Below are 23,475 nucleotides of genomic sequence, written 5' to 3'. Positions count from 1 at the left end.
GATTTCCCCTCCAGCAACCATTTCACTGCGTAAGAGCAGCGGCATTGACAGAGTGAATAATACAGAGGAACTTCAGTTTTGGGAAAGAGAAAAGGAAAGAGATTGCAAGCTGGGGCGAAGATGCTCGAGGATTTTGGGGCTGTTCTGACCGCCAAGACTCGGCAAACCTGCTTCACAAATTAGCGTGTACTACGGAGGAGTAGTAGGTAGTTTATGTGCTAGCAGTACTGTAGAGTATGAAGTAGTACCTCATGTACATTGCTTGCGATACTGCTCTCCTGCAGTCTCTTTCATCCTCTCCTGCATGCACCGCAGTCTCTCTCGTCCTCTCTCTCTCTCCCAGCTTTCCGAGCATTCCTCGAGCAGTGGCTTAATTACCACTTACCTTAGCAGAGAATGACTTGCTGCAGAGGTCCTCGAACAATAGACCCGAAATGGCCGACGAGCCACTGACCTCTCCTCTCCTCTTCGTCCACTTCATCTAATTACCGTCCCGGTCAGTTCTCTACATGTACCGATCGAAGCACACAATACCCTCCTTTGTTGCCCGAGCGGCTGTGCTCAGCACCGTCACTTTCTCATCCTGGGCTTCAATGAGGCCAGGCAACCGAAGATGTCCCATGAGATGTTGCAAACTTGACAAATCTATTTCGAAGAAGCACCATCTAATATTGACGAAGATCCGTCTATACATGACTTGATCTTACAGAAGAAACCACTGTGCATCACCAGCGGTACGAATCCCCTCGATCCTAGCAGGCGAAATGAGATGTGGTCTCTTCTTATCAACTTTATAGGGATGCTCATCTGCGGATTCGGATCCAGAGTCAGGTGTATCATTGTCCAGTTGTAGAGTTGCGGCTTCGCTTTCTTCCGCCGAAAGTGCGTCCGATTCGGAATCGTCGTAATAAACAGGGTGGGAATCGTCGTCGCTCTCTTCTAAAGAGTTTTCATCATCACTGTCGTCGTCATCGTCATCATCGTCGTCATCATCGTCGTCGTCGTCGTCGTCGTCGTCATCTTCGCTGCTGTCATCCTCGTCTGCAGGATTGTTAATGGCTCTATTACTAATCTCCAATGTTAGTACATGAAACTAACCCTCAGAATGGAGGAGACTCACAGAACCCAGTCCATTTCAAGGGACGAATCCAGAAGGTGCCTGGACCGTTCGTCCCAGATGGTATACTTCTCTTCCTCGAGTTTATCGAGGATAGGGGAATCGACGATTTTGGCTACCGCAATACATTCGTGACGGATCTGACAGCCTTCCCCAAGATTTGGATTCTTTACAGTTGCGATGATCGCATCGATGGCCAACTTGTTCACCCTCCCAGGTTGGAAGACCTGTTCAAGCCAGGACTCGAGCTCCGGCCGCGTGTGTGGGAGGTCGGGCATGGAACCACCTGTTTCACTCGGGAGTGAAAGCGGTGTCTCCAGAAGGATTGCATATTTGGTGCCTGGGGTCCATGTAAATGTGTGCCACGGGAAGCTCAGATCACTCGGTGTGACTTCGACACAGAGCCTCCCGGCTCTATGATCTGTCACGTTGATCGCCAGTGCGGAAGATGTTGCTCTCCACGTCGATGGCGTCTCAATGATGATTCCCGGAGCAGTAAATGACAGACCGCGGCCTTCTTCATCAAGGTTGCAATATCCCTGGTCCACCCGCTTCACGAAGCCACCCGACGGGCTGCCTAGGAACGTGGCTGGAGCCCACCGGAGCCCTTCGACTGTCAACCTCCGATGAGAATTGAAAACCACTCCCCATTGGCATACACGGATGGTCTGCCAGAAGATTTGCGTTCGTCTGTCTGCAAGATCGACGTCACTGACCTCCTCTTTCTCGCCGAGGCCCTTCTCGTTCTTTAAGAGCGTCTCTGCGTTCAGAAATGGCTCTAGATCAAGACGCAATACCGTGGCCATACAAAGCATCTCGTCACTCTTCTTGGACGTGGATCGTGATGCTATTTCAGACGCCAAATGCGGGAGAGGATCTGCCGGGGAGCTCCCCGACCACAGCTGGCCCCGGTAGAAGTCAGCCTCAATGCTAACATGGTCAACTGTTTTCTCCGCATATTGAATCAGACGCTTGCGGGCCATGATACATTCCTGGAACGTCCACAGTCGGCGATCCCAATTATTGAGGTGCTCGGCTATTCTTCGTTCGGGTCCTTTCACGGTCGACGCCGTCTTGCGCAAGGAACAAAGAACAAGAACAGAGCAAGAACTCTCGTAGATTCGCCTCATGTCCCGGATGCACTCCTTACGCAGTTCTTTGTTTTCCCTCTGCACCGGAACACATAGGGTGTCGATCCAGAAGTGCGACGGAATTCCCATCAGCATCTTGTGGCTTTTGGCGGCCAAGTCGACTGCGTTTTGCAAGGCTTCTAGCTGACATTCATAGATTGCATTGTCTTCCTGGTTCCCAAGGCCATCGCTCCAACTGATATATGCGTCAGAGTAATTCTCGCAGCCATATGAATTGCATGATCATGACTTACACATGGGAGATGGCCATAAATGGAGGGTCTCCGACTTTTTTCTTATTGACTTTGACGGCCTCTAGTTCGAGCTTCTTGCTTTCAAGATTCCATTTGAAGACAGGAATGTCGCCAGCCATGATGATCGCCTTCAACTGATCGATATCTGCACTTTGGAAGCCACCACAGTTACCATCACAACTGCGTGCGTGAAATTGACGGTACGATTTCTGATCAATGTTGCGTCCACGGCATTCAAACTCGGTACAATTGTCGTGGGAGGTGGTAACCTCTGTGTTTATCATCTTGGACAGGTAATACTGCTCGTAAACGCTCAGATTGGAACGGATTTGATGCACATCCAGCGGACACCATCTTTTGGCCAGCATTCTCTGTTCGAGTAGCATCGACGCCCCCCAGTTACTACCAGTGCGCCGAATATCACAGCCACTTACCATGGCCGATGTGAGTGCATGCCCCAGCGCGATGATGGACATCCATACTCTTTGCGGCAAGGGGGACTTCGCGACGAGCCGGGCACGCATATCAGCTTGCAAGCCCTGTCCGCCACCTCTGGGCAAACAATAGTCATCCACAAAGTCCCTTACGGTGCCGAGAATCAATGCGGCCTGCATGGTTGTAGCTATGGTCATGTCGTCGATGGCCAGTCTCTTTTGTGCAACCTGCTTCCACTCCTGGAGCATCCGTGGAAGGCGCTTTGTGGTCACATACTGGCCGTCCTCAGTTAGAAAGTCGCTGTGTTGAGCAGATACACCGCAAATGGACAGGAACTCGATCACGCAGCCGAAGAAGAGCCATCCCTGGAAGAAGTCGCGCACTTCTTCTCCTGGTCGAATTTTGTGAAGGTCTCGGGAATTCAGGTCGTCAGAAGACCAGCCGCGCCTGGCAGGATAGCCCAAAAAGCATCCGGGACCCGTAGTATAGGGCGTGGTTGTGAAGTTACGGACTTTGATATGCCCCTTTCCAGGGGGCAGTGGACAGTGGTCCATGTTGCGAAATGTGACGAGAACAATCCAACAGTCCCAACAGTTCCAACCCTCAAGAAACCTCCCCTCTCTCATTCCTCTCAGTAGGAAAGGTATTGACAACTTTGGCAGATTTCATGCATGCGGGGCTGGACGGCTTATGCGTTGGCTTCGCTACTCAAGTCTGAGAGCGAGCCAGTGAAAAAATGCCACAACACAGTGGCATGGGAAAACAAGCCTCAGGCCCTCTTGCAGACCATCTCAGCTTGGAAGTGGTTCAGCTATCTGTACACCTACCTACACACTACTGGTGTGGTCGCCCATTTCCCCCACCCCCGAAACAATCCGACGGGTCGATACGGATAGCTATAAGCATATGTTGAGCCTCAGTGGAATGAATCCGGTTTCGTGGATTCGTAACAGTAGAAACCAGCCGAGTTGTTTCCCTTCTACAGCCTTGCGTGGGGTGGCATCCATACCTGAGGTGTGTATGCAATGAAATGCTGTCATTTTGTACGTCTCTTTCGTCACATGTCAGACTGACTCGTGCCACATAGTAACGGGGCCTAAGTGTTGGGGACAGTACAGAGTACTCTCATCAGGCTGAGCAAGGCACTCATTAGTAGAAAGGGACAAAGTGTAGCAGGTTCACTGCCATGGCCGCTACCAAGGCTCCCAGGCCACTTCAATTTCAAGGTTGGGAACTTAGGATCACTGCCGACTGTGCCGCTTTCAACACCACCCTCAGTATGGTCTTTATTATCTGGGGGCTAGATGGCGATGGCGACACGACGACTTGCCTTGGTGTGACACCAACTCTAGGCTCCCCGTGGGTGGCCTCCTAAGCCTATCGCTTAAGAATAGCCCCCAAATTTCCCACACCGTCTGCCTTGTTGACCTTGGAAATGCAGGGATATTCAGACCATCTTCGCCCCCAAGCGAGGCAATTACAAGGCGCGGAATTGGAATTGCCTTCAGCACAATCTCTCCCTCCCTCCGCACCTCGAGGGGGAGGAGGACGAGGAAACGCCCCTTCTGGTGCCACCTCCGATACACTCTAGAGCCCCTTCCTGGGAATCCGAAACGTGCTAGATGGCACATGCAATATACATCCGCCAGGTCTTGTGCCGTTCGACTGTCCATGGTGCTGAGATAAACAACCGGCGATACCCCAGATCTTTTCCTGAAACAATCTCTCATCTTCATACATATCCCAGGCCAGGCAGCTGGGATATTTAATATTGCAACAAAACCAACCCTCACCACCATTACTGTGCTCGCCTCAGCCTTATCGGGCAATTGTCACCAAATTATTCGCAGTCGCATGCCTCATTCTAATATTCCAAGTGGTGTCCAGAGGAGATTGCGTCGGCAATGACAGAATACAAACCAGTCAAACGGCGACCAGTGTCTGACAATATAGATCGCCTCAGATCATCTATCCGTCTGTCCAGAGGCTCCTTTCGTTTGAAGCTTGCTGGTGCTGGCTCTAAACCAAGAAGCAACTCCCCATCCAAGCAATACAATGCTGACGCTGATAATTCGGACGGCGAATGGACTTCACCAGGTGACTACATCGAGAGATGCTTTAGACCAAGCACAGATCTTGCTTCCCTGGCGGGCTCTGGATGGCTGGAGCCGAAGTCTTACACCTCAAATCACAACGACAACGATCTGGCATCCGCTCCTCATGCGCACCGGCAATTGGAATCTGCCGACACTTTGCTGTCCAAGAAAGGCATCTCGCCTCGCATTACAGAACTTGCTGCATCAACACACTCAGCAGCGGATTCCCCTGAAAGGAAGATGTGGAATCCCTTCTGGCTCACTAGTACGGTCCTCGTGAGCTTTCTCTTGCTCTTCGTCGCCCTCTTTGTCGTAGTGTTGGCGCTTTATCTACTCTCAGGAGCTCACCATGGACTCCTGTAAGTACGGCGGGAATCATTACCATTCATGGTCATCTCTAATACAGTCTTAGGAATGCATCTGAGAAATCCCACTATGTCTGGACATACCTTCCAACCGCAAGTAAGTCAGAGGCAATGCCACAAGACTTGAGATGAGTTTGCGTTTGCTAATGTTTCAAGTCTTCGTCCTCGCTACCTCTCTTTGGCACCAGGTCGACTTCTATTGCAAAGAACTTACATCTTATATGAAGATGAAACAGAGTCCTACACCAGCGAGTCAAAGCATCCTACTGGATTACATTACTCCTATACTCCCTAGCACCCTTTGGAGGTCATTCAAGAATCTCCATTGGGCGGTAGTAGCTTCGATTATCGGTTATCTGCTGCTGCATCTGTGCGTAAGTTCAGGACACGATTGATTTTCATGATTATAAAAGTGGCTGACTGAGAATAGACCATTTTGTCCGCTGGTCTTCTTGTTCTCTCGCCCATACAGATGTCGACATCGACAGATTCCTTGGTTCTGTATTCGAACTTCAGTGCCTCGAACCTAGATTTGGCAGATGTCACCGCTGGTCCCGTCGACATGGTCTATGGAGTAACAGCGCGTGGTCTTCCTTGGACGTATGGAACAACTCAGAACCTGACCATCCAGACTTTCGACTACAGTGGAACAGACGACTTGTCCAACGCGGTCTTGACGGCGCAAGTTCCTGGGTTCGGCGTCTCCATGGACTGTGCCCCTGCTCAAGTGAACAACTTGTCAAGTGCTCTGCAAAGCCGACCGTGGTTACCCGCAGGCATTCTGGCCGAGTACCTCGTCGGCGATATTTCCAGTCCCGACTGCCAGCTGACTGGAGTTTCTCTCGGTCAGACTCCAGGTCACATGTACTTCCAAGAGAACTTCGACCCATCAACAGGCTGGAAATCCAATTACCAAGGCTTCTTCGACTACTACGTCTGCAATAGTGGTTACAACTATGTAAACTATGGAAACCCTGACGTCCCACAGCCCCATGCAACCTCACCAGAACAGTATCGATTTCTTCTGACAATGTCGGAAGTTACTTTTTGGTACAACGGTACCAGCGGTAGCCTTCCGTCTTCAAGCCAGACCACAAATTGGACGATAGCCCAGTCAACAGCTGTGCTTTGCAGGCCATCCTACAGCATTGATCTTTACGATGTTACCCTCGCACCTTTGAATCGGACGCTGTTGAGGGCAGAAAAAATCTCGAATACGTCTATTGATCTGATCGGCTTCGATTTGGGAAAATTTCTCGATGGGATTGTGAATTCCCTGTCTGTTGCAGACTTCGGAGAAGGCGGTCCGGACTACGTGATTGCGCCTGTTCCTCAAATGTTCCTGCTGCTGGAAGCGCTGCTGACAGATGCTCCCAACGGATCACTCCTGAAGCCCTTAATCCAACCTGATCTGTTGCAGAATGTTTCGACCCAAGCACTTGAGGGTATTGGGACGCAGTTTGCCGACCAGTATCTCAAGCAGGCCAAGAGCGAGCCCCTTACCGGCTCGTATATGATGACCCAGCAACGCCTGCAAGTCAAACGATTAACCGTCGGATTATTATTGACAGCTTTGGGCCTGCTTGTCATCACTGTCCTGGTATTGATCAAGTTCAGACCATGGGACACGGCGCCTTGCACTACTGAATCACTTGCCTCGGCGGCGATAATCCTTGCGAGTAGTAAGGCCTTGAGAAGTCATATGCAAACGGGCCAGCCGGACTTGGACAACTCTGTGAGAAATTTGGAGAGTCGTGAGTACCAAACAGTCGTCGGACCCGAAGGCCTTTTCGAAATCCAGCCAGTGGTCGCTCCGAGCGTCCCCACCGCTTCCCTTCATTCCAAAGAAGACAAGTCAAAGAAAGAATTGAGCCCGTGGTGGAGGCCAATAGCAACGAGAAAGTGGTTCTCGGTATGTATACTCCTTGTGCCACTGATTCTCATTGCAGTCCTCGAAGTCATTCAGCACGTGTCGGATAGAAAGCAGGGCATTGTGACATTGGACTCGAGTGATAGTTATCACTTGACAATTTCCTACATCCCGTTAGCTGTGATGCTACTCGTAGCACTGTTGTATGGTTCCTTGGATGCTACGGCTTCTGCATTCGCGCCGTTTCTTGCCCTCCGTCGAGGAAGTGCTCAGGCAGAAAGATCGATATCTGCGAGTTTGTTGTCGAAACTGCCCCCACATGCGTTCTACCTCTCCCTTCGCAACCGCCATTGGGTTAACACCTTCACCATCTTGGCAGCGACGGTCTCAAGCTTTTTGACTATTGTCACGTCAGGCTTGTACAGTCCGGTGACTGTTCAGTCACCTCATGCTGTGCAGATGCAGCAACTGAGTGTTATGAACCTATCTCATGTCGACCTCTCTGAGGGCGACAATCTTGCAGGGGAGACCACCAAGCTCATGATGCTATTCAATCTTTCGAACCCAGTCGGGACCTACGACGACCTGGTCTTTCCCTCCTTTGAAGCTCATATTCCCGATGCCCTGCTGGGTGGGATAGCACCCAATGAAGAGGTCTTGATATCAATGACGATGCCCGCCTTGCGCCCGTCGTTGCAGTGTACAGTGGCTCCTGTTGATAGTATTACTACTGCCGACAACGTCTACCACTCTGGTACAATGCAGGTCCTTGTTGACGGAACATACACATACGCTGACCCTGGGGAAGGGATCTTCAGTACCCAGAAAGCAGTTTTCCCGTGGTCTCTCGGCACATCGAATACGACCCTTGTGAAAGAACCAGGCGGCTCAGCAGATTGGAGCTATACATACATCATTCCCAATGACACGGAGACGTCCGTCCCAAAAACTCAGATTGGAGCTACATCTCCTGTACAGTGGATAGCTGATGGGAAGACCTTGACCGCTCATCAGACTTCCACGGAACATACAGGGAAGTTAGATGTCGATCCGTCCACAGCAAACTTTGGCTTTGCGGGTGGGTGGGCGTCCGGGACAAGAACGAATCAGGTGGTCAACATCAGCCTCGATGGGGCGAACACTTTTATGGCAAATACATGGAAAATGCAGACTGACTTGGTCATTACACTCTGCTACCAAATCTTGGAAGAGGTTCAAACGAACGTCACTTTCAACTGGCCTAGCATGACGACGAACCAGGACAATCCGCCGGTTGCGGATCAGGCGACTGCTAGGATTATCATGAGCAACGAGACCTCGACTCCAACATGGAAAATGAACACTACCGTGACATCGGCATCGCCGCACTGGTTTGGCATCTCGCTCAACATGTTTCTGTGGGCGCTGCAAGACAACACCACTGCCGCAAACTGCCTGAATGCGTGGTTCACCACGTTGCAGAACAGGAAAGGAGGACAGCCTCTCTCCGAGCTCCTCGGGCAGGCGAATCAAGACGGATTGATCAAGGCTTCCAATGACATGTATGCTCGCTACGCTGCGCAGGCCATCAACGCCAATATGCGAGCATCGGGTAAAGCATCAGGACAAGATCTACCCAGCTATAATGCAACGATCTTGGTGCCGGTACTTCGACTCAAGCAGAACAAGGGCCCGAAGATCGTCCTGCAGGTGTTGTTGGCTGTTATGGCTGTCTGCGGGGCGGTTGCTTACTCCCTGTTGAATACCAAGGAACTGCTCCGGCAGAGTCCATGTTCAATTGCCGGGAAGATGGAGCTGCTTGCGAGGAGTGAACTGTGTAATACGAGGAAAGTCATTCCTGAGGGTGCAGAGTGGTGGGATGGGAGACAAAGAAAGCGCATGGGACTTTTTGACGGCTGGTTCTTCAGTCTTGGTTGGTGGGGGGATGAAATGAAATGGTATGGCATTGATACTGGGAGGGCAGAGAAGGTTCAGTGATTTGCTACTGGTATATCTCCCTTTTACAGGATGACAGCTTCGGGCTCAATGATGAAATCATGAAGAATATGAAGTTCAACAACCGGCCACTGAATTCTCCCTCTCCAAGAGGAAGAGGACCACAGTCGTTCAGGCACCAGAGGAGATCAACACTGGTTCGTCGACCAGAGTTCCATGATTCGAGGGTCCCGTTGGGTCTTCCCCTTGAACATAAAGAGTAGATGTCCTAATGACCAACCATTAAATGGGAGAATATCCCTTCCCATGTACCACACTCCGTAGTGCCTCAGCCTTACGCTGGTTAGTAAGCAGAGACATTGTAGACTAGCCCAAAACATAAATGTAGCGATGCTGCTTTTCCTACGGAGCAGTACTCCTGCTTGGATCCGCCAAGCCATCTCGGATTCAAGTTTCATGCCATGACGCGTTGATTTCCCCTTTGGGCCAGGTCACATCAGCCCTGTGCAGCGCAGCGTTGTCATGAAGGCAGACTGAAGACGACCCAGGATGCCGGCCTCAACACAGAAGATCAATCCTTGTGAGCGCCTTGTTCTCAGCTATGTACATCTGGGAATCTCCGAGCAAGGACGGTAAAGAATGAGCACCCCCGACATCACCCATTCTACCACCGACAAAGTGGCCAGAATCATTGCGCAGGCTCCCTTCTAAGCTGCGACAGCAACAGCATCAACGTCAGCAGTGCTAGAAATGGCAGGGAGATCTTTTACTATCGTTACATACACTCTGTCGCTAGTGACCCTGACCGCCTTTCTGTTGTTCTGCTTCGTTTTCCAAAGCCCGGTCCGCAGCGTGCGGTTACTCGCTGCGGGTGTAGAGAATGGACGAGGCGGCCACAGTACAGCTGTTCAGGAGGGTGACTTTCTACTGGGTGTCGGAAAGGCAGACATTACAGGGTGAGAAGACCTCATTTGCTTGCTGACACAGTACTGATCTTCCCAGCCCGGTCGTTGAAGTCAATTTGATGGGCTATGCAGATACAGCCCAGTCAGGGACTGGTCTGCGGCAACGACTCTATTGTAGAGCGTTCATCATTGGAAGCCTTTCAAACAACTCCTCAAGAATCGTCTACCTCGTCCTTGATACCCAATCCGGTGACACCGCTGTCCGCCATGGCATTCTGGAGGAACTCGAGAAATTGGGCCCTGAGTACGAAATGTACACCAAGAACACAATAGCCGTCACCGGCACACACAGCCACAGCGGGCCTGGGGCATGGCTAAATTATCTTCTGCCGCAAATTACTAGCAAAGGATTCAGCAAGGAAAGCTACGAGGCCATTGTCAACGGCTCCGTGCATGCAATAAAAAGGGCACATGCCAACCTCGAGCCAGGGTATCTGAGACTGGGTCAAGAGAAGGTCAACGATGCCAATATCAATCGAAGTCCTTACGCCTACTTACAGAACCCTCTGCATGAAAGGCGTCAATATCTGGAAGACGTGGACAAGGACATGACTCTGTTAAAATTCGAAAGGGCATCGGACGGTCATCCTTTGGGTATTTTGTCTTGGTTCCCAGTCCACGGCACATCACTCTATCAAAACAACACTCTTATCACTGGTGATAACAAGGGAGTAGCGGCATATCTGTTGGAAGAGTACATGAGAGAGAAGAATCCTGAATTTACCGCAGGCTTTTCTCAAGCCAATGTTGGCGACACATCACCCAACACTCTTGGGGCATTCTGTGAAGACACCGGCCTTCGATGTTCTTTTAACGACAGCACATGTGGCGGCCGAACCCAGCCATGCCATGGACGTGGACCCTTGTTCACATATCTGGACCAAGGAACAAGATCCTGCTTCGATATTGGGAGCCGCCAGATGGCAGCGGCCAGAGACCTCCTAGATAGCGACAGCCTAGAACGAATACCAGCATCAACCGTATCCTTCTTCCATACCTATGCGAATCTTTCATCGTTCACGTTCACCTCACCATTCAACCAGTCTCGACAACTCAAGACATGCCCTGCTGCATTGGGCTATGGCTTTGCCGGTGGGACCACTGATGGCCCCGGAGCCTTCGACTTCTCACAAGGTACAAATGACACTGATGACTCTCCATCACTCAGAAATCCACTGTGGAAAGTTGCACGTGGCTTCATTCATGAGCCGACGGATGAACAAAGAGCCTGTCAGAGACCGAAGCCTATCCTGCTTGACGTCGGGGAGGCCGATCATCCCTACGCATGGTCTCCCAACATTGTCGACATTCAACTTTTGCGAGTTGGCCCACTCATCATCATCGTATCTCCTGGAGAAGCCACAACCATGGCAGGAAGGCGCTGGCGTAACGCCCTGGGAGCGGCGGCCCAGTCCGTTCTCCACATTGACAAGCCTATCGTGGTCCTCGGCGGCCCGGCCAACACTTACGCACATTACATAGCAACCGAAGAGGAGTACGGTGTTCAGCGCTACGAGGGGGCCAGCACACTGTACGGAGCGCACACATTGGAAGCCTACGTCAACCTCACTCTCGACCACCTCCCCTATCTGGGCTCGCCCGACGAGACGTCTGATCTGGACAGGCTCCCTGCTGGCCCTAGCCCTCCTATCAACGTCAACGCCTCGTGGTCGTTTATCACTCCGGTAGTGGTTGACCATGCCGGTCTGCTTCGGCGGTTTGGCCAAACACTCGCTTCTCCTGACCCAGCCAAGCCGTTCACGCCCGGGACGATTGTCAAAGCCAAATTCGTGGGGGCCAATCCACGCAACAACTTCCGTCTCGAAGGCACATTTGCTGCTGTGGAGAAGTACGATTCATCCTCTGGCTCTTGGGTGCAAGTCCGCTCGGACCGTGACTGGTTCCTCGTCTATCGATGGGAGAGAATCAATACGGCACTCGGGACGAGCGAAGTCAGTATAGAATGGGAGATCGAACCAGGCACCGAGACAGGCATGTACCGGCTGAAATATTATGGCGACTCGAGGAGTTTGACTGGTCAGATCACTGCGTTTGAGGGGACAGGCGGTGTTTTCAATGTCGCGGGCGATGCTACCAAGTCTGTATTTTGGGATGAGCTGGTCCGACCCTGACCGTGAGCGAGGTTGCATAGCACATCACATGAATCATGAGACGATAATGATGATGTAAATGTGAATGCAAATGTCGATGTAAATGTCAACGTCGATGTCGATTATCAATCCGATCCCGTCCCTCTGGTGTTTATGCACTGTACTAGTAGTCTGCCTGCACTGATATACCAGACTCGAACTACTACCCCAACGGAAGGCTGATTCCGATTCTGACGACTGGAATATAGAGAGAGAAATCGATCGGATCGGATCAGCTTCCACGGACGGAGTACCTACCTACCTACCTACCTACCTTGGAGGTCCTCAGCCATGCCATGCTGCACAAACAGTATAGAACAGTACAGTATACAGTATAGTATGCAGTAACATACTCTGATATACGGATCGAGGACTGCAAGCAGCACTAAGGTAATCATTCCTACCTAATTCTCGACTGACTCAGAATCTTATTCCTTGTTCCTTCGAATACATACTCTGACTCGACTTGACTCCGACTCCCTGGGGATCGATCCACGTATCTCATCCTCCGACTCCCTGGGGAAATATTTATCTCATCCTACTTCATCCTACTATCCCGGATCCCGGATCCCTTCCAATTCCATCTCGTTTCTCCTATCCCATCCCATTCATTCCAAGTCTGACAGGTAGGTAGGTGATCGGACCGCCATGTAAGTGAGGCAAACTGCAGAAGCTAGAGCAAGAGCGAGGGCGAGGGCGAGGGGGAACATTGGCCGTCCAAAATACAATACTCAATAGTTGCATTTCCATTTCAATTTCCACTTCCATTTCCCTCACTAGTATGTATGTATGTATGTATGTGGCATATACACAGAACCAGGCTTGTCATTCTTTTGACGTGAACGACTGACTGACAATGACTGACAATGACGACGACGACAATCACTCGAATCGTATCGTGACCTTTCCTCGACACAACACCAACACCGATACCGGCACCAGCACCAAAAGTGAAGCGAGCAAACGTGACCAAACCAATAGATCTTAGACTCCACTGTACCTGTACCGGGCCGCAAACCGTGAAACCGACTGAATATAGATATATGCAGACCATAAACCATATCGCCCGCCAGAATGCCGCTGAAACAAGGGACTTCCACCGCCAACAAACCAAGCTCATCTTTCGTTTGTGACTTTTGCGCGAATGAATGCCTCCAGAGCAAAATCAGTGGGCAACTAAATCAGAACCCATTCAGTCCCTCTCTTCAGAACCTTGTCGACCAGGATCATCAGGTCTGCCATGACAAACCGAAGGACGTAAAACGCAAAGAACTCTGCTGCATTCTTAACCCCCAGTTCCAAGCCGACCTGAGTCTTACTGCTACATTTCAAACCTGGATCTTCCACCTGTCGGGCGATACCGTCCAAGACTTGAGCAGCGTCGAATAGACGAGCTAAGCTTGACATATAAGCGGCATATATCGGGGGGATATTGGCCAATTGTGTTGGAGTCGGTGGTGGTGTATTTTTGCGGTTCAGATGTGATCGCGATGAATGGACCGAGGAAGAGGACGTCATGGGTAATGAGGGTATGGTCAGACCAGATGTGCTGCCATCCTTCTGCATGCTATGATTGCCAATCGCAGGAGCACTGGATTTCGAGCGAAGCTTCCGCCAACCTGAAGCAAAAGATTTGGCAGCTGTGCTGTTTATCTTGGTCGAACTCGCATCTTGATCCTCCCCGATGGATTTGAAGATGCTGGATGATCCCGAAAACCCCACGTCGTTGCCCAGCTTCTTCTGCAAGGTAGATCGGACCTGATCCAGGAAGGCCTCGAATGACTGCAGTTCTTCGAGCACTGCATCCGCATCAAGTGTGTCGACTTTGGCCAGTTTCAACAGAGCGGCGGTCAAGAGATCACACTGTGACACCTTATCGTCAATGGCCTTGAGCTTGACGTTTCTCACCCGCCATATGTCGCGGGGAATGAACAGCTTCGACGTAATGTATGCACCTCTTGGATGAGTCAATGCTTGGTACAGACATCGCATCAACCAGAAAGGTCGGAGTAAGAATGATTCTGGGCAAGCTTCAAGAGGCTGAGGAGGAGGTGCTAGAGTCGAGGCACTTGGTGTTCGAGGAGTTTCTGGAGAGGCGGATCCCCCTATGTGATCGTCAAAAAGGTACATGCCTCCTGTCTGAAGAAGGTGGGGACCAAAAGCTGCCGTTGAAGGCGTTGGCAGTGCCGCTGAAGGTAGTGGCGGCACCATCTTCTTCGTTTCACCGACGAATCCAGCACTGACTGGTGTAATAGGAGACTCGCTATTAACTTCGGTTGTCGCAACCGATAGGTTCTTCGCCCTAAGGCTTGAGGAAGATAGATTCTTCCTGACATCTGCCTGTGGTGGCATCATCCTTGCCCCTTTCGCTGGTGACGGCGGCATGGCCAGCGAATCCTCGATACTACCTTGGGAGCCGCCTTGAGTCAAAGCAGGAGTCGCAGGAGACTCACTCTGCATTGACTCGGTTGAGGCCATTGAACCGAAGGATGTGACATGCTGCATGTTGGTGACCATTGACGAACTCGGACCTTCTAGAGGCGCTGTCTGAGGCACTCTCGGTCCGTTATCCTTTGAAATCTCTAGTTCTGGCACGGTTCGCGTGGATCCTGCAGATTTGCCTGGGAAGCTAGTAGAGTTCCGTCTTGCGAAGGTTTCAATCTTCAGTTGTTTGCCACTCTGTCCCGAAAACCTTCTCTCCCGAAGACCTAGACCGCCGTACTTTTCGATATTCAAGGGCCCGGTAGCTGCTTGTGTTGATAGAGGCAACGGAGGCGTCGGAGGCAGCGCTGTCCGCGGTGGCGCTGCCAGTCCTGAGTCTTTCGCGGGCGGTGTTGGCCGGGGAGACTCTTCAACCGGGGGCTCATGAGATTCTGCTAATGTACTCAAGTTTGTCGCATTCATTGCAGTCACTGATGGAATGGAACTTGCCCATGTCTGACCGGAAAATGTACTCGAATCCGATTGCCGAGGGAGGGCGGACTTGGATCTGTTTTCGAATGAAGATTCGTCAAACATGTATCCTTTTGTCATTTCCTCAAGCAATCGCTCTTCCTCCTCAGAAGAATCTCCCTCATCGTACTCTCGAGTGAGTTCGACGTCGGAGGGTAGAGACGGCTGTGTCTGGAATCCGGGCTGGAACGTTGCCAATGAACCATCAAATTCCTCGCCGAAATCCTGTCCGTTTCGGTCAGGCCTAGGCGTGGGTTCTTCAATGAGGCTGTCGTCATAAGCTGCGTCAACAGCAGCATTGAGCGCAGCATCAAATTCTGCTTCGATCTCGTCAACAAGACTGTGCGTTTGGCGAATGCCAAAGTCGATTGATGACAACCGAGACGATCTCGGTGAAGACTCACCGTCCTCAAGAGTATCCAACCAAGAAGTTGATTCAGTACTGTCTTCGCGTGCATCGTGTGGACCATTGTCGTGGTCTTTAACTCTCGCGGCCACTGGTGGTATGCTACCATCTCTTTCAGAGGCTGGAGAGGCGGCTCTTCTAGGGGTTAGGGGTGGCGGCATGTACTGGGTGTCCATAGGAACAGCCAGACTGGGTATGTGTATCCTTGTGCGATTGATTGATTCGTGAAGATAGGACTCTCCGCCGAAGAATTCAGGTAACAGCGATTCCTGTCGTGGGGGAATGTGGACTGCTTCCAGTACACCCGCTGTGTCCGGCTCAATGTCATCACTGGTAAAGAAGGAGTGGTTTGTCTCGTCAAAAGGAGGATCTTCAGGTAGGGCCTTCTCCATCAGACTGGAGAAAGTGTCGTCGAGGTCGTGAAGCTCTGCTATTCGGTTCGAATACGTACTTCTAATGGAGGACAATTTCTTCCTATCATCCAGGTCGGAACTCCGGACTAGAACTTGCTGCAAAAGGTCACACGCCTCCGCATAGGCCTCTATGGCGCCTTCAACATTTTGGGCGTTGTCCAGCAGGACTGCTGTATTAGCCTTCCCTAATGCCTTCGACAGCATGGTCTTTTGAGTCGGGCTTCGATGGGACCGTCCCCTAGTGGACATTGTGGATGCAATGGTCGTGTCGGCGGCATCACGCAGGTTTCCGGGTTCAGGCCTTGTTTCGCGACTGCTCGTTCGTGCAGTCTGGTTCACATACTGCGACGCAGCATTCTCGGTGGTTTGAAGAGAAGACTGCGAACTTGTTCTCATATAGTGTATTGACATTGCGACCGACTCCCCAGTCTTGCGAGTTTGCCATGTCTCACCAAGAAAATCACCCGCGCTAGGATTGAACATGGATGTCGGAGTGAGTGGAGAACCCGTGAATGGGCTGACGGTTCGGGGATTATAATTACGGTCGACTCGGAGGAATCCTGCAGCCGGGTTACGTCCCCTCGAAGGACTCTGACTCGAAGGCCTGGAATTCATGGTGGGAATTGGTGCTCGTTCTTCGGCGACCGTCAAGATCGAGGGAGAACCGAGACTCATCCGTCGAGAAGATGCATTCGCCCGAACCCGGATAGCTTCAGTGTCAATCGCGGAGACACTAGAAGACGTCGAATGCGACCAACGATTGATGTTTAGATTGGGCCCTTGGAACCTAGGCTCGAATTGGTTCTCTGGTCGACTTCTGGAGCGACTCCTATCGTAGAGCAGGTGGACAGAACCGGAGAGCGTACCACTTGGACTCTTTGAGCGGCTTTTCAAGTGGCCATTCTTCTGAGGAGCAGGTTTAGCCAAGACGGAGGCGGACTTTTGAACGGCGTTCACCGAAGACGATGTGGAAGAATTGGATCTAGACACCCTCCTGTTGTAAGTGGCAGACGCCCCGGTTGGGCTCATCCTCTTGACAGGATATTGGGTAAGGCGCGCAATCAAATACTAGGATGATGTTGGTCGAACTCAAGGTACATCAGTATCAGGAAGGACGATGAGTTGCTGACAGTCAAGGCCCAACCTTGGCGGCTACACTGCAGATCGCAGTGCGATGTATGGAGATTCCTAACGGTCCGCAGTCCTGCCGCGAATGGTGTGCTGCAGATTGGACCTGCAGCTGTCTGTTCTCCGGTTCGTTGGGAGACTGACGAATCAAGGAACTCCTATACAGGACTCCGAGTCGGTCGAGATTGCAACAGAACGACCTGCGTGCAAGGGTAGGATGGCCTTGTGTAGCCCCGGAGCAATGCTTTCCCCCTCTTGAAGTCAAGAAATCTATCTTGTCTTCAGGTGTGTCGAAGGGGTAGTCTCAGGCCAGCTGTGGTGTTGATTTATCGTTCCCCTCGTGTATAGATGTTTTTCACTGAAATAACCTGATACCCTAAAAATGGCTTCGTACCAGAACATGGCGCTGATCAACTGGACATAGTCTTGAACTTTATGGAATCCCGCGCTTGGAATCTTTCACTTTGCAGCGAGTTTGCCGCCCCTGGCAGAAGAAAATGGCAGGGACCGCGATATGGAGCTACTGAACAAAGCCGTTTCGCGAAGATCGGAAGTTCAAGGAGGGCCGCGGTGCGCGGTAGAAGTCTTGATAGGCGTGGCGTCTGAAAGACACAGCCAGAGGAATATCGTATGCAAAGAGGCCAAGGATTGTCAGTATCGACTCCGGTTCGCCGTGAGCTGAGGGATGACAGGCTGCTCGAGCGCCCAGTTCGTAGGGTCGGCGCGAGGTGGTGACAGTGGTAGAGGGGAGCAAAGAGAAAGTCCGAAACACGGGCACAGTGTTCCTGAACTACTCGTGCGAAGGATCTCAGCGCATACAAGGGTAGGGCGCAGAAGGGGTGGTGGTGGTGTCGGCAGTGGTGAAGATGATGGCTGGGTGCCCGCCCTTGACAGTAACTGAGGTTCGGCCCTCTCGTTACAGAGTACTCCGTACTGGATGAAGATGAAATGAATCGAGCGAACCTCGACGTCGTAGTGGTAGTGCTCGTGGTAGTGCTCGTGATAGTGGTTTGTGGTAATTCGTGGTAGCGGTACCGCAACTCTGCCCATCCCTGACTTTCCTTTCGGGCCCAAGACACCGGACCCAATTCGGAGGCGGGCGCAGGCACATTTTCGTGACACGCACCAAACTGCATTGGTGCTGCACAACAAGCCACGCCCGGCCATCTGAGAGACTCAACCCCTGATTTCCCACCCCTCCTGGCACCTGGGACCTGCAACCTGCAACCTGCAACCTGCAATGCCTGCGACCTGCGCTGCCTGCCTGCTGCCCAGGGGTACAAGCACCAGCACCAGCGTGCAGTGTGCAGCATCGAGTGTCGCGTCTCCCTCCATCGCCAAATTCATCTGCTGATACGATACCCTTTTGTTCCGCCGAGCTGTTTCTCCTCAGCATCGTCGCCCTCTAGCGCGCGTTGCAATGAAGTCTCACATCCTCGCCTCTATCTGTCCCACGTCCCATCCACCTCGCTTGCGGTCTGTGTGTTTAGAGCCAGTCACAGCCACGGTCGTCGGTGTACTGAGAACGGATAGTGCTCCTTGCTAACTGTATCTACCCGACTGATATCCTATCGCTCCTTGCGGGGGATAGACATGGCACCCCTGGCCTCCCTGACCTCCCTGACCTCCCTCGACCTTAGTCCTCCTAACCCTGTATCCCTGCCGAGGACTGGGGACCATGCCATCCCCGCAGCCTCTGCCGACTGGTGGTGGGAGTGTTGAGGTCAGTGAGAATTGGCCTACGTGAAAGATTGTTGATTTGATGTAATATCATATCCTACAGAGTCACGTACGGGAAAAGAAGCTTCGTCGTTGTCTATAGATCCGAGATCGACTAGTTGTCGCGATGACAATGCCACTTTGATATCAACGGCGCCTATTATGCTTGGGCCAGTGAGCTCAAAAACGGTCGTCGTCCGAGCTCTAGATCTTGACAGCTACGCGGTCTTCTTTTAATTATCTCATTTCATCTTCCTCTCCACCATCTCCCTTGCGTACATTGTTGCCGACATTGGCTCTGCCGCTGAACCCACAGAACAGGGCAGGAAAGAACACAACCGCCTGTCATAGCATCAAGCGAATGAACCTAGGCTGGGAACAACAATGGCGACGACGATGACAACCACAACCACCGCCCACCCGGTGACGGGCCGCCTGCTTGTCGTATGCAGGCTTCCAGATGCATGACAATTACCGTTCCTGCAGACCATTCTGGAAGTTCTTTCCAAGTAGTGCAAAGATCTTTGGTGCAAAATTACCTCATTGCGTTCTTGAACATGCATCAGCGCAACTCAAGATTCGAAAGCATTCGGTCGTGCTCTCACTCCCGCCGTCGGGTAGTGCAGGACTCGCTGATACTCAGCTGATACAAATGACAATCGTCGATTAGACGTTCATCAGCCCGTCAACTCCTGCAGGTACATACCTCCGGTTCACCCGCGACTGACTAACAGCTACACCGCCTTTCTCTTCTGATAGTTACTCGTCAGCTCGACATAGTAGGAGTTGCAGCTGTGTCCAATGGCTGGTCACCTGCAACACCCTTTGTACCTCGAACCTCACCGCTGACAGGAGCGCTACACAAAAAAACAGGCTGCGAGAATCTTCCTCGGATGTCAGATCTACGCCACTTTGTTCATCGTGCGATGTATAGTTGCAACGGCTTTGAAGAGGTGTGTACCTGAGAGACTCTCAAAGCAAGATTTAAAATCATCCCATGTACCTTAACAATTTCAATTCTCTCTTGCCCGAACACTGCACCGGCTGCGCCTCCAAAAGCCGATGCCTGAGGACCAGATCGTTGCCCACCCTCGAGAAGCCAAGGTTTGGTCGGCAGAGAGGTAGTATCCTTCGATACGATTGATCAGCTGAGAATTGTCCCCGTCTTACGGCGATACAGTGAGACCAAGACATCTCCGATTCCCTGGAAATCCCATGATCCTCAAGGCTTTTGGGTCAACCAGATGCCCTACAATGCCGATACCCGACAGGCTCGCTGCATCTAAGCATGGCGTTGCCCGAATGGACGATATTGCCTTTGGAAGAGTGCTTAGATTTTATGGGAAAAGCTATGCAGAGGAAGGGAGTTTGTCATTCACTGCTCCCCCTGGGCCGATGGATGAGATCGATCAAGTACACAGTGTGCCGAGGTGGCTCGCAACAACCACAATATCCGGACTTGGTATCGAAGTGTCTGTTCCGTTCAGCGAAGAAGAAAGAACATTGACGGCCAATGAAACCTTGTGGTCCCTCACCCTCTCAGTAGAAATTGGCCCGCCTATGCCACTGTTCTTGTTGAAAAGTCCAGCTCCAGTTTCCCACAGCCACGAGGAAATTTGGACTCAAAGCGACGGGACGTGGTAAGTTTTGGATGCCCATAAAATCCAGCCCAACCCATGTCTGTGCCATCCCCCGACCCAACTTCCTGGTTTTGCTCGACCATTCCAGAGTGGAAAGACTGCATCGAGGCAATTCAAAGGACATTGTCAGCACTTGAATCTTCGAAAGACTCCCCCAACCAGGGCTTCTCTTCGCAACGTTCTTCACAACCATTGCGACCTTCAACCTCAGTTAGTTTTTTTTCCAACGACGACCGCCCATGATGTTCCTCTCCGCCTGTGTCGGCGTCACTTCAATCATTGTATTTCTTGTTTCACCAACATTCGCCGTCGACACAACGGCTGATCCGCAGTTGGTGGCGAAGCTCAAAATGGCGGCGACCATGTTAGACCGGCTGGATCTGCTCTCGGACGAACAGCTTCTCTACAATTTCTCCGCCAACCCCATGTATTCCTGGAACCCGGGGAGCGTCTGCAATGCCAATGCTGCTACATGGCCGGCTCTGGCGACCACCGGTGTGACGGTGGCACAGCTGAACCTCGGGCCTTGCGCGATGCTGGCACCTCACCTGCATCGCGCAATCAATCTCGTGGTTGCAGTAACTGGATCAACTCATACATATATGGTCCAAGAGAATGGAGCTCGGCTAGTCGAGCAAATCCTCACCCCGGGACTGATGACCATGTTCCCACCTGCCAGTCTGCATTCAATGTACAACATGGGTAAGTCCTACCTGTTCGCCCCGGTTGTCTTCCACGCTGACGCCACAGCAGGCTGTGAAAACAACCAACTCTATTCGTTCCTCAACGATGAGAGCCCGGGGACCCTGAACATTGCGCAATCCTTCTTCATGATGCCCGAGGAGATCGGCATGCAAGTCATGCCCTTTATCAATCTGGCAAACGGAAGTTGGAATGGTACTGCGCAGCTGATCCCCGCGATCGGCACAGGAAGCCAGGACGGGTTTGAGGCATGTAGAAAAAAATGTGGTCTCACTGGGGATGGGTCCTAGAACCCCCTGGTGGCCTCTCAAGATGTGCGATGGATGCATTACGGGTATTGAAGGAAGAACCAACGCTCATTTGGCTCGGGAGCGATACCTGTCATAGGCACTCACTCCATATTCTCTATCTTTGTTTCCGGGTTTTATCTGACTATTCGTCAATCAAGTAGGTAGAGGATTCTCCAGGGTATCTTTTGGCACTAACGCCACCACGAGAGGAGGCCAACCTGGGGAGTGTTTCGGTATTGAAGCGCCCTCCGCGAGGAATGGAGAGAACTTGGACGTATGTTGTGTGGCTCTCTTTGTTTGGAGGGTGCGGTCCACTCGTTAACCACTGTCCCATAAGAGAAATGGTTCGAATCAATGAGGAAAAGAATCCTGGCGCCTCTATTTGGGCCAGCACCTTCCAGCTCATTCAGCCTTCTAGAGATCTTCATAAAATAAGATGCCCTCTGGGCTCTAAAAGTGTGGATCCCTCTTCACTCACTGCCCGATGCGCAAGTCCGCAACGCTGCTGTCCGGGGTTCTCTCCTTGTTTGGGGTGTGAAAGCCACTGGGGGTGCCGGGTCGACTCTTGTCAGGGGTGGCATGGAGGCTGATGTTCTCGCGGAAAGCGACGTACTCACTGTCGGCGTAGCCAAGGACGCTTCTGATCTCGGAGCTGCGCAGACCCCTGATGCGGGAGATCTCGGCGGACGAGTAGTTGACCACGGCACGGCCAATCTCCTCGACGGGCTGGACAAGCTGCAACACTGCGGACGCATTGTTCGAGTCGCCTGAGGGCGATAAGCTGCCAAGCGGCTGCTTGTCGACGACCACAAGGCGCACGGCTTCCTGCTGCGCGAACGTACCTTCCACCCTGACCACGCCGACGGGGAGCAGACCGGCCTTATTCACCAGTGCCTGGCTTGCGCCGCGGTCGACATAGATGATCCCGTGGGGCGCGAGGCCGTGTAAGATCCAGAACGCGCGGTTGCGGATCGGCGTGCTGGACGCGGTGAAGCGTGTGTGCAGCGGAGGAGGAACCGAGTCGGAGCCAGTGGCATCAGCAGCGCCAGTGTCCGCGTCGACGGGCGGATGTAGATGGCGGATGACGGCAGCGATGTTGCCGGGCTTGGAAGATTTAGTGATGATGGTCGATGTACCTGCGGCCGTTGCGAGGCGGGCGGCCACAATCTTGGTGGCCATCCCTCCCGTCCCCAAGGCCGAACCAGCTGAAGACACGTCGACCTGCAGGGAGTCGATGTCGTCCACCACGAGGATGGGTTGCGCGTCAGAAAATTTGCGTGGATTCTTATCATACAGGCAGTCGACGTCAGTCATGAGAAACAAATAGTCTGCATGGACCATTGCCGAGGCGATCGCCGATAGGGTGTCGTTGTCGCCGAACTTGATCTCAGACACGGCGAGCGTGTCGTTCTCGTTCACAACGGGGATCACGCCGAGTGAAAGGACCTCGGCCAGCGTATTCTGCGCATTGAGATACTGCGACCGATCGGCAATGTCGTTCCTCGTGATGAGGATCTGAGCCACGGGTTGGTTCATGTGTGCAAACAACGAGTCCCAGATCGACATCAGCCTGGATTGGCCGATGGCCGCAAGAGCCTAGAGGTCGAGTGTAAGCAGCATAACGGGACACACCACCGACCGGTCAGAGGCAGAAATATTACCTGGACCTGTGCAAGGTGTTTAGGCCGTTTGGGCATGTTCATTCTCTGTAAGCCGACACCCACGGCCCCCGAGGAGACAATGACGACCCGGTGTCCATCTCGCCGTAGTTTGATCGCCGTCTCAACAATCAGCGACAGAATCGACAGGATGGGTTCATGTGTGATCTCATCGACGATAGAGGATGTCCCTAGTACCACTGTAAGCGTCTCTCTAGGTCCTCCCGCAACAACGCGCATGGTCTCTACC

The 23,475-nt window shown here is 52.2% G+C and overlaps 6 protein-coding genes across 6 annotated transcripts; 3 read left to right on the top strand and 3 right to left on the bottom strand.

Moving 5' to 3' along the window:
* Nucleotides 1–703: 703 nt before the first annotated feature.
* A1O3_05618 (uncharacterized protein) lies at nucleotides 704–3,490 on the bottom strand (the record flags this gene model as incomplete). Its single annotated transcript, XM_007735738.1, has 3 exons — nucleotides 704–1,067; nucleotides 1,121–2,443; nucleotides 2,502–3,490. The coding sequence occupies 3 exons, from the start codon at nucleotides 3,488–3,490 to the stop codon at nucleotides 704–706; spliced, it is 2,676 nt and encodes an 891-aa protein (XP_007733928.1).
* A 2,469-nt stretch (nucleotides 3,491–5,959) lies between these two features.
* On the top strand, nucleotides 5,960–9,244 carry A1O3_05617 (uncharacterized protein; the record flags this gene model as incomplete). Its single annotated transcript, XM_007735737.1, has 1 exon — nucleotides 5,960–9,244. The coding sequence occupies one exon, from the start codon at nucleotides 5,960–5,962 to the stop codon at nucleotides 9,242–9,244; it is 3,285 nt and encodes a 1,094-aa protein (XP_007733927.1).
* Nucleotides 9,245–9,952: 708 nt separating this feature from the next.
* Nucleotides 9,953–12,299, top strand: A1O3_05616 (alkaline ceramidase; the record flags this gene model as incomplete). The annotated part of the gene is made up of 2 exons (XM_007735736.1): nucleotides 9,953–10,158; nucleotides 10,205–12,299. The coding sequence occupies 2 exons, from the start codon at nucleotides 9,953–9,955 to the stop codon at nucleotides 12,297–12,299; spliced, it is 2,301 nt and encodes a 766-aa protein (XP_007733926.1).
* A 1,194-nt stretch (nucleotides 12,300–13,493) lies between these two features.
* On the bottom strand, nucleotides 13,494–16,703 carry A1O3_05615 (uncharacterized protein; the record flags this gene model as incomplete). The annotated part of the gene is made up of 1 exon (XM_007735735.1): nucleotides 13,494–16,703. One exon carries the CDS (start codon nucleotides 16,701–16,703, stop codon nucleotides 13,494–13,496), a length of 3,210 nt encoding a protein of 1,069 aa, XP_007733925.1.
* A 4,114-nt stretch (nucleotides 16,704–20,817) lies between these two features.
* On the top strand, nucleotides 20,818–21,567 carry A1O3_05614 (uncharacterized protein; the record flags this gene model as incomplete). The annotated part of the gene is made up of 2 exons (XM_007735734.1): nucleotides 20,818–21,277; nucleotides 21,329–21,567. 2 exons carry the CDS (start codon nucleotides 20,818–20,820, stop codon nucleotides 21,565–21,567), a joined length of 699 nt encoding a protein of 232 aa, XP_007733924.1.
* A 474-nt stretch (nucleotides 21,568–22,041) lies between these two features.
* Nucleotides 22,042–23,465, bottom strand: A1O3_05613 (glutamate 5-kinase; the record flags this gene model as incomplete). Its single annotated transcript, XM_007735733.1, has 2 exons — nucleotides 22,042–23,163; nucleotides 23,229–23,465. 2 exons carry the CDS (start codon nucleotides 23,463–23,465, stop codon nucleotides 22,042–22,044), a joined length of 1,359 nt encoding a protein of 452 aa, XP_007733923.1.
* Between the last annotated feature and the right edge of the window lie 10 nt (nucleotides 23,466–23,475).

Source organism: Capronia epimyces (assembly GCF_000585565.1).
Source record: "Capronia epimyces CBS 606.96 chromosome Unknown aczIQ-supercont1.4, whole genome shotgun sequence".
Lineage (NCBI taxonomy): Eukaryota > Fungi > Ascomycota > Eurotiomycetes > Chaetothyriales > Herpotrichiellaceae > Capronia > Capronia epimyces.
The sequence above is the reverse complement of the archived record's forward strand: the minus strand, read 5'-3'. Positions and strand labels throughout refer to the sequence as shown.